This window comes from Haematobia irritans, chromosome 3 (genome assembly GCF_050003625.1).
Source record: "Haematobia irritans isolate KBUSLIRL chromosome 3, ASM5000362v1, whole genome shotgun sequence".
Lineage (NCBI taxonomy): Eukaryota > Metazoa > Arthropoda > Insecta > Diptera > Muscidae > Haematobia > Haematobia irritans.
In genome coordinates, this window is record NC_134399.1 from 76,403,965 (window position 1) to 76,418,993 (window position 15,029).

Below are 15,029 nucleotides of genomic sequence, written 5' to 3' on the forward strand. Positions count from 1 at the left end.
TTTGGCATATTTGTTAAATATCATATACTACCACCACGTACCAAATTTCAACCAGATCGGATGAATTTTGCTTCTCCAAAAGGCACCGGAGGTCAAATCTGGCGATCGGTTTATATGGGAGCTATATATAATTATGGACTTATAGGAACCAATTCCTGCATGGTTGTTGGATACCATATATTAACATCACGTACAAAATTTCAACTGAATCAGATGAATTTTGGTCTTCCAAGAGGCTCCGGAGGTCAAATCTGGTGATCAGTTTATATGGGGGCTATATATAATTAAGGACCGATATGGACCAATTTTTGCATGGTTGTTAGAGACCATATACTAACACCTTGTAACAAATTTCAGCCGGATCGGATGAAATTTGCTTCTCTTAGAGGCCTCGCAAGTCAAATTTGGGGGTCCATTTATATGGGGGCTGTACGTAAAAGTGGACCGATGTGGCCCATTTGCAATACCATCCGACCTACACCACCATCGAAATAACAGGTTGGCTGATAAGTCCCCGGTCTGACACACAGATGGCGTCGGTAGTATTAAATGCATATTAATTTTATATAGTACCAACCTTCAAATGATTCGTGTCAAAATTTGACATCTGTAAGTCAATTAGTTTGTGAGATAGAGCGTCTTTTGTGAAGCAACTTTTGTTATTGTGAAAAAATGGAAAAAAAGGAATTTCGTGTTTTGATAAAATACTGTTTTCTGAAGGGAAAAAATACGGTGGAAGCAAAAACTTGGCTGCCCCAGGGGAATCAACAATAATTGATTGGTATGCAAAATTCAAGCGTGGTGAAATGAGCACCGACGACGGTGAACGCAGTGGACGCCCGAAAGAGGAGGTTACCGACGAAAACATAAAAAAACTCCACAAAATGATTTTTAATGACCGTAAAATGAAGTTGATCGAGATAGCAGAGGCCTTAAAGATATCAAAGGAACGTGTTGGTCATATCATTCATCAATATTTGAATATGCGGAAGCTCTGTGCAAAATGGGTGCCGCGCTCGCTCACATTTGACCAAAAACAACAACGTGTTGATGATGCTGAGCGGTGTTTGCAGCTGTTAACTCGTAATACACCCGAGTTTTTCCGTCGATATGTGACAATGGATGAAACATGGGTCCATCACTACACTCCTGAGTCCAATCGACAGTCGGCTGAGTGGACAGCGACCGGTGAACCGTCTCCGAAGCGTGGAAAGACTCAAAAGTCCGCTGGAAAAGTAATGGCCTCTGTTTTTTGGGATGCGCATGGAATAATTTTTATCGATTATCTTGAGAAGGGAAAAGCCATCAACAGTGACTATTATATGGCGTTATTGGAGCATTTGAAGGTCGAAATCGCGGCAAAACGGCCCCATATAAAGAAGAAAAAAGTGTTGTTCCACCAACACAACGCACCGTGCCACAAGTCATTGAGAACGATGGCAAAAATTCATGAATTGGGCTTCGAATTGCTTCCCCACCCACCGTATTCTCAAGATGCTTCCCCAGCGACTTTTTCTTGTTCTCAGACCTCAAAAGGATGCTCACAGGGAAGAAATTTTGGCTGCAATGAAGAGGTGATCGCCGAAACTGAGGCCTATTTTGAGCCAAAACCGAAGGAGTACTACCAAAATGGTATCAAAAAATTGGAAGGGCGTTATAATCATTGTATCGCTCTTGAAGGGAACTATGTTGAATAATAAAAACGGACTTATCAGCCAACCTGTTAAGTCCGAGTCACTTTGTGTCACTATGTTATATGCACATGTTCGGTTAACATTCCCAGAAGGAATACACCATCTATATTTTAAAATAAAGTAACTGTCATAATAAAATTTGCCATTTTAATATTTCATAAACACATCGTTGCAATAATTATGAAAATATTTTAAAATTATGCAATTGCAAAAGTGGTTATATAAGGTAAAATGACCCCATTGTTTATAAAGATTTACTTAATCTGCCAGTCTATTGGAATGCCGGCTTACAGAAATATGACGATAAAAAAATAGGAAGAGCAACCTTTTTTAACCAAGTGGTAGGCCTCTAGTACCCGGACTAGAACCCACGACTATACATGTCGGACAAGGAAACTGTTACTACACTAAAAAAAATATTTACGTGAATACCAAAATTTTAGGATGCGAAAGTTACAAAATATTAAGGACAAATTTTTCATTAAATTTAGGACACAAATTTTGTAAATTTGCGTCTCTCCGTTAAAGTCGCATTTCTTTGAACTAAGGCTAATTTTCCTTAAAGTAAAGAAACACATTTTTGATTTAAAAATTAAACTGCCCTTAAATTAACTGCAATATTGAAACTTTAGATTCAAGATAAAAACGCTTCAAATATAGGCTAAGACTTATTTTGAGGATCTTTGGTTTAAAGTTTGTTGGAATTAAGAAAACATTTTTTACTTTGAAGTATCAGTTATAATTTGGATTTTTAAACTAGCATTTTTTTGTACGTGAGTACCTCTATTAATAAACCACGAAAAGAGAATGAAAATCTAATAAAAGAGATCTGTATCCTAATTTTAATTTTATTGGTCCTAGACTTAAAGTAGGTCGCTAAAAAGTTTCTTTATTTCAAAGAAGCCGGATCTTTGGCACGAAATCAATACCAAACTATTTAGAAAGAAAATGACAGTTGAAAATAGTTAAAGTAGATTTTGGAAGTGTTATGAGAATGATGTTTTACCCAATGGTACTAAAAATAATGTTTTTGTAGTATTTATCCCTCCATTTTATATAAAATACTGCAAAGAAAACTTCCCCGGAATTAAGTGCGGGAGGCAAAACAATAACGAATTCCCTGGAAAAAGCTCTAGTTACAAACTGAACAAGTATATACGGCCGTAAGTTCGGACAGGCCGAATCGTATGTACCCTCCAACATAGATTGCATAGAAACTTGTACTAAAGACTGTCACCCACAATCGAATTACTTGGGTTGCGGTAACACTTGCCGAAGGCAAGGTATCTTAAAACTTCTTAACACCGTCTTCTCAATTATAAGTTAGTCCATACGGAGTATATATTAAACAAAAAAAGGCCGATTAAATACGTATATAATCCAGAAATAGAATTTTTCTATAGAAATAAATTTTTTACAAAATTTTCTATAGATATAAAATGTTGACAACATTTTCTACAGAAATTAAATTTTGACAAAATTTTCGAAAGAAATAAAATTTTGACAAAATTTTCGAAAGAAATAAAATTTTCTATAGACATAAAATTTTTAAAAAATTTTCTATAGCAATAAAATTTTGACGAAATTTTTTATAGAAATAAAATTTTGACAAAATTTTCTATAGACATAAAATTTTTACAAAATTTTCTATAATAATAAAATTTTGGTAGATTATTTTTGGGGATCGGCTATATATAACTATAGAGCGATATGAACGAATATTGGCATGGTTGTTAGCGGCCGTATACTAGCGCAATGTACCAAATTTCACCATGTACAAAATTTCAACTGGATCGAATGAATTTTGCCCCTACAAGAGCTCCGGATGTCAAATGTGGGGATCGGTTTATATGGGGGCTACATATAATTATGGACCGATATGGACCAATTTTAGCATGGTTGTTGGAGACCACATACTAACACCACGTACCAAATTTCAAACGGATCGGATGAAATTTGCTTCTCGTAGAGGCTCCGCAAGCCAAATCGGGGGATCGGTTTAAATGGGGGCTATATATAATTATGGACCGATGTGGACCAATTTTTGCATGGTTGTTAGAGACTATATACTAACACCATGTACCAAATTTAAGCCGGATCGGATGAAATTTGCTTCTCTTAGAGTCTCCGCAAGCCAAATCAGGGGGATCAGTTTATATGGGGGCTATATATAATTAAGGACTGATATGGACCAATTTTTGCATGGTTGTTAGAGACTATATACTAACATCATGTACCATATTTCAACCGGATCGGACGAATTTCGCTGCTCCAAGAGGTTCCGCAAGCCAAATCTGAGCGTCGGTTTATATGGGGGCTATACGTAAAAGTGATCCGATATGACCCATTTGCAATACCATCCGACCTACATCAATAACAACTACTTGTGCCAAGTTTCAAGTCGATAGCTTGTTTCGTTCGGAAGTTACCGTAATTTCAACAGACGGACGGACATTCTTAGATCGACTTAGAATATATATACTTTATTGGGTCTTAGAGCAATATTTCGATGTGTTACAAACGGAATGACAAAGTTAATATACCTCCCATCCTATGGTTGAGGGTATAATAATAATGATAGTTGAGAATATACTATCTTTGACATAAGAAAACTTTCAATATGCAAATGTTAACGTAACAACACAGAATTTAATTTTGGTTGAATCACGAAATTAATTGATCCAATTATTTTTTTAATTAAAATGTCTTCAAAAAGTATTAATCACAGTTTTAATTGGGAATAAAAAACTACTTAATTAATAAATTAATTGATTTCATTAATTAATTAAATTAAAAATTTAATTGATATTTAAACGGTTGTTTAATTGATGTCGCTTCTGCGCCACTACAAGTCCAAACAGATCATTTTGACTACGTTTTGGCGATGCTTTTTTTGCTGGGTTCATTATTTGCTTTTATCGAAAAAAGATTACTGTGAGAACATATTTTACGCATCAACTCCTCGTATGTGTATTAAAGAAAACAACCCCTATATTGTTTAATTCACCATGATATGACAATATGCCTTCTTAATTCTTAATTTGTTCGTGATTCCGTATTCACCACAGGCATACATGTACGGTGAATGAACTAACCAAAGCGCTATAAAAAGCTGTTTTTGCTTCATTCATTAAAAACAAAAAAAAAATGCTGCTGCGCTGCTATCAGTCGCCGTCTTCCACACATTTTGTGGTTACCCGAACGAATGTCAGAGAACACCGAAAACTGTGTTTTACAGTGAACTAAAAACAAGTTGTACTCTAACGAAATAAATATATTCGGTCATGATGAAACCACGAATTAATTTGAGTAGATACATAAAGCATGTATTCAACTACGATTTATTTAAACTATATTATTTAGTTTATAGTATAAACATTTATATTTATTGATAGTTTAATTATTTTATTTTATTATAATATATATAATTTATAATATTAGAACTTACCATGTCATGTAAAAGAAAACAACCAAACTGTGAACACAATGAAGAAATACTGATTTGGAATAGCAGTTTCTGTATGGGTGTAAGCGAAACAGAGCCGGTGTAAACACAGCTACCGTATGTACATTGAAGAGTACTGAGCAGAGAGCCACAAGAGCGAATCATTTAGCTGGTACAAACATTCATACCTAAAGAGTTTGGCACAAGATAGCACAGATAAAAGATACTTTTTAAGAGTAGAGTTGCCAACATTTTGATCGAATAGGCAATTTTTCAATTTATTAAAAATAATATACAAAATGTAAATTATTGTATTAATGGAAATTCCCAGCAAAAACTAGGTAACCACATCTCATTACAATTGGCATTACCAGGAGTAAAGCTGTCATTACACGTTGCATTACATTGCGGTGAGTTATAATGACTTACTTGTAATGACAAAAATAAATATAATGCCTAATAATTTTCGAATTGTTATTCTTAAATTTTTAGGCAGTTGGCTTAATAAAATAGAATTGAAAGGCTTGAATACTTCTTAGGCTTGAATACTTCTTAGGACGAATGAAATATTTTTCAATGCTAAGTGTTATTCGTATGTATGATAAGCTTTCTATAATAAAGAAAGTCAGAGTTATTATTTTATAAGAAATTTTACTAAATTTGGTTTTAGTTTTTGTTCGGTGTGTTTTTGTTCAGTGAATAAAATTTTCTTGTTCAGTAGTAAATTCGTATATCCCGCGAAGAAAACTGTATTAGTAAAATGAACTATTCCTAACTGCTTTCAGTTTAGGATTTTTTACTGAAGCAAGTAAATTTTATTATTTCACACAATAACACTAGTTTACAAAAAAATAAATAATTAATGTACACTTAATGAAAGACCGAAATTTTCGGACGTTTTTCTTCTAGTTGATCTTATTACTTACGTTAGAGTATCATCTATACGATCATGAACTTCTCTTCCACAGGTTTTTTCAATGGTTTATAATTTTTTGGCTTTACCACTTAACTTATCACATATCCAATTATACACGATTATTCGTCATCATTTTTTTCGAATCCAGCAGATCAAAATACATAAGAAAAGTCGACACTCATCAAGTTCACATTTTCAGTGTAAACTAGTGTAGTTTAACTTAATGCAAATAAAATGGCTAATCTAAATTAATGAATATTTTTTCCTTTAGTTTCGAAGGCGCTTTTTTCTGGGTGTAGTGCTCCTATTACAGCTTTACTCGCCATATTTTGATCCATTGTAATCGGCGATAGAAACCAATATTTTCGAGATTTGGTTGCCTGAGGCAATAAGTAGCTATTTTACAAGCTTTGGTGTATCTACGAATAAGTGATTACATATTAGGTTATTATATGCTTTAAAAGCACTACTTATTTCATGGCCGAAAGTATGCCTGGGGAGAAGTACTTTCCTCCTAGGACATGCGTATGTAAATGTAATCCGGAGCGATGCCAATTAATAAGTGGTTATTATTTTTTAAAACGGCTTACCTACAAGATTACCAGGTAATGAGAGTTTTTGCTGGGTTTAATGTCGTTACAACAGGAGATGGTCTGTTGTACACTGTAAGTTATTCGACAAACATTTACGAAGTATTTTACCATACGTCCAAAAATGTGGTAAACCTTCGTAAAATACTTATGGCGATTTCGATTCGGAAACAAGGGGCAACATCTTCGAAATTGATTGCAAAATATGAAGGACACTATCATAGATTTTGGACCCTGCATCCCTCAAAATATTATGAATTAACAATAACTTTGGAATGACACTGTCGATTGGGCGAAAATACAATGAGGAAAACGTAGTGTAACACCAAGGCAACATATTTTTTGCGAATCGAAAACGCCATTAGTTTTCGACAATATTAGAAATTATATAGAATACATTTATTTCATGTTTTACTAACTTATTTTCACTAATTAATTTCACTTACTTATATTTAATACCCAGGTGTAAAAGGGGGCCACCGTGGTGCAATGGTTAGCATGCTCGCCTTGCATACACATCGAAAAAAAAAAGAATTTTACAGGAAACAAGTTCAAATCCGTCCGTCTGTTGAAATCACGCTAACTTCCGAACGAAACAAGCTATCGCCTGGAAACTTGGCACAAGTAGTGGTTCAAATGTGGAACGTGGTGTTAGTATATGGTCTCTAACAACCATGCAAAAATTGGTCCACGTCAGTTCACAATTATATATAGCCCCCATATACACCTAATATGGGTGCCTGGCCATAGGAACATACCGGGGAACTGCGAAGCGGATGAGTTGGCAAGGCTAGGGACTACCTTACATATTCCAGGGGAACTAGAATTTGTTGGTATGCCCCTAGCTACCTGCAAGCTCATGCTGCGTGAGAAGGCTGTTATGATGGCAAATGTTCGATGGGAGAATTGCAAGGGCTGAAACGACACCAAGCAAATATGGCCCCATTTAAACTTAAACCCCACACTAGATAGCTAGTGTTCTCGAGACGTCAGATATCACTCCTGATATCTGCCATAACGGGTCGCTGCCTGATAGGCGATTTTGCAAAAACTATAGGCGCGGAGTAAAAGGAATCAATTAAACACCTCTTGTGTGAGTGTCCTGCATTTTGTGTAAAGCTAAAGCAACTTTTAGGAGCATATAGCTTCAGGATCTGGAAAACGTTAAATTAAGCAGCCTGCTAATGTTTTTGGAACAATCTGGTTGGTTCAACAAAGAAAAATAATCAAGAAGGTTCAGCGGTTAAAACTAGAAGTGCCCATATGTAATAGGTACTTTTAGTTAATGTGGTATCACAATGGACTGAATAGTCTAAGTGAGCCTGAATCTTAATCGGGCTGCCACTTTAACCTAACCTAACCTAGCCCCCATATAAACCGATCCCCAGATTTTACCTCCGGAGCCTCTTGGAGGAGCAAAATTCATCCGATCCGGTTCAAATTTGGAACGTGGTGTTAGTATATGGCCGCTAACAACCATACCAAAATTGGTCCATATCGGTCTATAGTTATATATAGACGATGTCCAATCACACAAAAATTGGTCCATATCGGTTCATAATCACGGTTGCCACTCGAGCCAAAATTTCATTTCTATAGTAAATTTTGTCAAAACTTTATTTCTATAGAAAATTTTGTCAAAATTTTATTTCTATAGAAAATTTTGTTAAAATTTTATTTCTATAGAAAATTTTGTCAAAATTTTATTTCTATAATCGTAATCGATCGATAATGTAATCGATCTTTTTTGATTTAATATATACCACGTATGGACTTACTTACAATTTAGAAGACGGTGTTAGAAGGTTTTAAGATGCATTGCCATCGGCAAGCGTTAGCGCAACTCAAGTAATTCGATTGTGGATGGCAGTGTTTAGAAGAAGTTTCTACGCAATCCGTGGTGGAGGGTACATAAGCTTCGGCCTGGCCGAACTTACGGCCGTATATACTTGTTTTTTTTTTTTGGAATTTCTCAAAAACCGTATAAGATATAAATTCACTATTTTTCGGTCTTGAAATCATGTTTATTGTAGATTTTTTTTTAGTATGTACGACTTCAAAATAGTGATAATAGAACATGGCTAAAAATGGCCTAGACCACTTTAGACCGAACAAAGCTTTTGGCCCATTTTGGATTGGAAATTTTTGAAACTTTAGGCGCAGTCTGGTTGGCTGATAAGTCCCCGGTCTGACACATAGATGGCGTCGCTAGTATTAAATGCATATTATTTTTATATATTACCAACCTTCAAATGATTCGTGTCAAAATTTGACGTCTGTAAGTCAATTAGTTTTTGAGATAGAGCGTCTGTTGTGAAGCAACTTTTGTTATTGTGAAAAAAAATGGAAAAAAAGGAATTTCGAGTTTTGATAAAATACTGTTTTCTGAAGGGAAAAATACGGTGGAAGCAAAAACTTGGCTCGATAATGAGTTTCCGGACTCTGCCCCAGGGAAATCTATTTACAATAATTGATTGGTATGCAAAATTCAAGCGTGGTGAAATGAGCACAGAGGACGGTGAACGCAATGGACCCCCGAAAGAGGTGGTTACCGATGATAACATAAAAAAAATCCACAAAATAATTTTGAATGACCGTAAAATGAAGTTGATCGAGATAGCAGAGGCCTTAAAGATATCAAAGGAACGTGTTGGTCATATCATTCACCAATATTTTGATATGCGTAAGCTCTGTGCAAAATGGGTGCCGCGCGAGCTCACATTTGACCAAAAACAACAACGTGTTGATGATTCTGAGCGGTGTTTGCAGCTGTTATCTCGTAATACACCCGAGTTTTTCCGTCGATATGTGACAATGTATGAAAAATGGCTCCATCACTACAATCCTGAGTCCAATCGACAGTCGGCTGAGTGGACAGCGACCGGTGAGCCGTCTCCGAAGCGTGGAAAGACTCAAAAGTCCGCTGGCAAAGTATGTTACATATATATCGGACCAAATTCGCAACAGAAAATTTAAGGGTTACCTACGAACCGCAATGAGAAATAAAAGATTATAACCACCTTCGATATAAATGTCATTTATTTTTATATTTATCAGAGCTTAAACTAAACATTATAACTTATTTTTATTTCAAATTGAATTAAATGTATTGCAAATATATAATATTTGCATGGAACAAATTGGAATTATTTCCTTACGTTTTTGGGGGTGGTCTTTTCTTTCTTTTCGCAAATTCTTCTGGGTGGTAACGTCTTACATGTTGATAAACACCTGTCCTATATGTAAATACTTTATAACATATGGGACAGGTTTGAGTATAAGGAAACGGAGATTGATCCTTGGGATGACTATAATTGGCATGACCATCTAAGGTCGATTGTGATGTAAAACATTTTCCACAGACCTTACACTGAAATGTTGTTGGGTTAAGGTGAAATGAGGCATGCTCTTGAAGACGAAATCGATATCTAATTTTCCGTCCGCAGCATTCTATATAAAACATATCATTGGGATGGTCCTTCTGGAAGTGTTCTTTAACAGCGATAAAATTGGGAAATTCTTCTGAGCATACATAACAACCCAACAATGGTTTCCATTTTGCTATTACCGCATCCAATTCTGTACATTTTTTCTTATTTCTTCTTTGGCTAGAATATGGTATAAGCCCTCCTAACGAATATGGTGACTTTCTCTGATCACTTGAATCCCATTCGTCGTCTTGATCAATTTCATTTACCACGATGCAATCACCGTCTTCCATTTCGAATTCATCATCATCGTCGTCATCAAGATCAATTGATTCATTTTCTTGTGACCCTAAAGTCTGATCATTTTCATAATCATTTCTTGTATATTCTATAGAATATTCTCCAACAGAATCTGTGGCGTGGATTTGGCCAGATCTAAATGATCTAGGTTCATCATCATCATCGGGTATTGTAATTATATCGGGTGGATCTTCATTTGCTATGAATTCCTCCTCCACAACATCTTCTTGGGCGTTTTCATTAAGAAGATTATCCAGCATTAGAAGTATGGAGTTCTGAAAATTATTAAAACTCGATATATGACGCCAACATTCCATACATAATACCTCAATCGCATTCTCATTCCCGACATTAATTTTCAGATACTAAAATTGGCAATAAGCGAAGGTATTTTAGAATTTGTTCGTGTATATAACAGTGAGATTGAACGTTACCTTAGGATCAAAATATTTTGTAGTGATATTGTATATCTCATTCGTACAGCCTTGGGCATCATAAAGGCGTATGCTATCGTTGCAAGTATTTCTACATAACATGCATGAATTTGTGCCTGACATTGTTGTACACTTTAGAAGAGAATGAAAAAAAAACAATGTGGAAGAGTTATATTACATTAGGTAGAGAATGAAAGAAAATTTAGATATTGCCATCTCATCTGACCCGAAAAGGTCCTCAATTTGGATATTTTTGATACGAATTTGGGGAATGGTATATTCAATGTCATAATGACATGGTAATTACTATAAAATTTATAAAGATTTCAATTCATGTCCATGATTCATTAGTAACTAAAAACAAACTTGTTCCTTGCTCGAAAAACAATCAATTTTAGTTTTTTTTTTAATTCATAAGAGTAAAGCCCTCTAAATTACCTTTCCAACCATTTGTTAGTAAAATTTCCCAAAGATTTGCACTAAACCTGAATTTCTGAATACGTTTGTATGAAGGTTATACATAAATCTGAACCTATTTAAACCAAGTTTGGCAAATTTTGAAGCAAAGTAAAATCATAGCTTCTGAGGGCTTAAGATATCCCAGCAAAAAAATGGTCGCCAAAAAAGTAGTGGAAATGTTCTTTTTGGATCCGGAAGTGGTGCTAAGTAACGAATGGTTGAATACGATTTATGTTCGATTTAACGAAAAGACTTTTATTCACAAGAAAGTAAACAACAAAAGAAACAAGTCGTACGTTCGGCCAGGCCGAATCTTATGTACCCTCCACCATGAATTGTGTAGAAAGTTCTATTAAAAACTGCAAGGTATTTTAAAACTTCTTAACATCGTCTTCTAAATTGTCAGTTAGTCAATACGGGGTATATAATAGACAAAAAAGGCCGATTAAATATGTATATAATTCAGTTTCTGATCGGCATATATAGGGGAGTATATAAATAATTACGAACCGTTATGAACTGTTGCGTGGTAATTAGAGAACCAGAAATGAAATATGGGGATCGCTAGAAAAATCTGGGGATCGGTTTATATGGGGGCTATATACAATTATGAACTGCTATGGACCAATTTTTGTTTGGTTGGGGTCGGTATATTTGAGGGCTCTATATAACTATAGACCGACATGGAGCAATTTTGGCATGGTTGTTAGAGAACATATGTTATACTTACATCACGTACAAAATTTCAACCGGATCGGATGAAATTTGTTCCTCCAAGAGGCTTCGGAGGTGAAATCTGCGGATCGTTATATGGGGGCTATATGGACTTACATATATGGACCAACTTTAGCGTGAATGTTAGAGACCATATACCAACAACACGTATCAAATTTCAACGTGATCGGATGAAATTTTATATACACATGACGTTCCGACCAGATAACGTCTAGCTCAGTTTTCACGAAAAACATTTTTTTGATTCATAACCCTATCAAAAGTTGCAGAATTATTAGAACAAAACAAGTGACTAAATTTCTTTTTCGAAAACGAGAATTACCGTACAAATTACAACCATTCCAATGAATTAACAAGTATATACGGCCGTAAGTTCGGCCAGGCCGAATATTATGTACTCTCCACCATGGCTTACATAAAAACTTGTACTAAAGAATGTCATCCACAATCGAATTACTTGGGTTGGTGTATCTTAAAACTTCTTAACATCGTTTTCTAAATTGTGAGTTAGTCCATACGTGGTAGAGAGCCAGAATTGAAATATGGGGGTCGCTTATATGGGGGCTATATACAATTATGAACTTGATATGGACCAAGTTTTTGTTATTGGGGATCGATTTTTCTGAAGGCTATATATAATTATAGACCGATATGGGCCTAGTTAGGCATGGTTGTTAACGGCCAAATACTAGGACAATGTACCACATTTCAACTGACTCGGATGAAATTTGCTCCTCCACGAGGCTCCAAAACCAAATCTCTGGATCGGTTTATATGGGGGCTATATATGATGATGGACTTTCAGCATGGTTGTTAAATATCATATACTACCATCACGTACTAAATTTCAACCAGATCGGATTAATTTTGCTTCTCCAAAAGCACCAGAGGTCAAATCTGGGGATCGGTTTATATGGGGGCTATATATAATTATGGACTGATATCAACCAAATCCTGCATGGCTGTTGGATACCATATACTAACATCACGTACCAAATTTCAACCGGTCAAATCTGGGGATCGGCCATATATTAACCCCACGTACCAAATTTCAACTGAATCAGATGAACTTTTGTCTTCCAAGAGGCTCCGAGGTCAAATCTGGTGATCGGTTTATATGGGGGCTATATATAATTATGGACCGATTTGGAGCAATTTTTGCATGGTCATTAGAGACCATATACTAACACCATGTACCAAATTTCAGCCGGATCTGATAAAATTTGCTTCTCTTAGAGGCTCCGCTAGCCAAATCTGGGGATCGGTTTATATGGGGTATATATATAATTATGAACCGATTTGGACCAATTTGTGCATGGTTGTGAGAGACCATATAAGAACACCATGTACAAAATTTCAACCGGATCGGATGAATTTTGCTCCTCCAAGAGGCTCCGCGAGCCAAATCTGAGCGTCGGTTTATATGGGGGTATTCGTAAAAGTGGTCCGATATGGCCTATTTTCAATACCAACCGACCTACATCAATAACAACTACTTGTGCCAAGTTTCAAGTCGATAGCTTGTTTCGTTCGGAAGTTAGCGTGATTTCAACAGACGGACGGACTTGTTTAGATCGACTCAGAATTTCACCACGGCCCAGAATATATATACTTTAGGGGGTCTTAGAGCAATATTTCGATGTGTTACAAACAGAATGACAAAGTTAATATACCCCCCATCCTATGGTGGAGGGTATAAAAAACTTACGTGTAGATTATTACACCAAAGACCGAATTCTAACAAATGAAAATAATTATTTAAGAAAAAGTCTCATTAAATTTTATAAAATTGAACTGACTGGTATGAAAAAAACTTTGTAATACATACATGTAAGTAAAAAAATTTTGTTAGTGGCACGAAAAAATTACCAAATCTTTGTAATTTCAAACTATATCAGAGTTTAAGCAAAATTTTTAATTAATTGTCAACGGTAGCGTGAACTTCAAAAGAGTTAAAATTAGTAATAATTACGAGATTTTCATAATTTTTTTGAAATTTGAACTAAATGGGTAGAAGAGCGATTAACTAAATAGAAGGTCAAAACTTGTCATAAATGACGAGCTACTTTGTTTCAGTGTACGTATATATATATATATATATTATATATATATATATATATATATATATATATATATATATATATTATATATATATATATATATATATATATTATATATATATATATATATATATATATAATATATATATATATATATATATATATATATATATATATATATATATATATATATATATATATATATATATATATATATATATATATATATATATATATATATATATATATATATATATATATATATATATATATATATATATATATATATATATATATATATATATTATATATATATATATATATATATATATATATATATATATATATATATATATATATATATATATATATATATATATATATATATATATATATATATATATATATATATATATATATATATATATATATATATATATATATATATATATATATATATATATATATATATATATATATATATATATATATAGTGCAGGATATAAACGTGGTTTGTTTTCAAACCAAATGCTGTGCATAAAAAACTGTCTTTGTTTTCATGGTTTTCATGGCAGACCAAATACTATAATTATGACAACGCAGCTGTTATTTGCCACCATTCAGCTCTTTTTGATGTTTACACGAGAGAATGACAGAGACTAGCGAAAACAGTGGTAAGCACTGAACTAAAATTACTCATTTAACAAAAATCAAATAGCAAACTTTATTCAACCATGATATTTACTAAAAACAAACATTTATGTTCTTTTATATTTTGACTTACCGTCTATGAATATTTTGTCTATTGTAGTTAGTGTGTTTTACTGTATTTGAAAAACTAAAATGTAGGTGCCCTTTAAAATAAAACAACTAAATGGTAAACACGTGAAAGAAAAACTGATATGCAATACCATTTTCTCTTCGGGTATAAGCGAATGAGAGCCACTTATAAACACAGCTATACCACT

At 34.2% G+C, this 15,029-nt stretch overlaps 2 protein-coding genes across 5 annotated transcripts in view; both read right to left on the reverse strand.

Annotated features, from left to right (window-relative positions):
• The window catches only part of LOC142231708 (uncharacterized), a 40,856-nt gene extending 35,543 nt beyond the window's left edge, over positions 1–5,313 (reverse strand). For both annotated transcript variants that reach the window (XM_075302326.1, XM_075302327.1), the window contains exon 1: positions 5,143–5,313. In XM_075302326.1, coding sequence (XP_075158441.1) covers positions 5,143–5,304 — 162 coding nt within the window. In that variant the 5' untranslated portion in view covers positions 5,305–5,313. The remainder of the gene's footprint in view (positions 1–5,142) is intronic.
• A 4,352-nt stretch (positions 5,314–9,665) lies between these two features.
• The window catches only part of LOC142231711 (uncharacterized), a 17,483-nt gene continuing 12,119 nt past the window's right edge, over positions 9,666–15,029 (reverse strand). For 2 of the 3 annotated variants that reach the window (XM_075302335.1, XM_075302333.1), the window contains exons 2-3: positions 10,808–10,939; positions 9,666–10,738 (exon numbers count right to left, since the gene is read on the reverse strand). In XM_075302335.1, the coding sequence (XP_075158450.1) occupies positions 9,800–10,738; positions 10,808–10,930 (1,062 nt within the window). In that variant the 5' untranslated portion in view covers positions 10,931–10,939 and the 3' untranslated portion in view covers positions 9,666–9,799. Of the gene's footprint in view, positions 10,739–10,807; positions 10,940–14,845; positions 14,939–15,029 lie in introns of those variants that run through there. The other variant, XM_075302334.1, reaches the window with a different exon arrangement.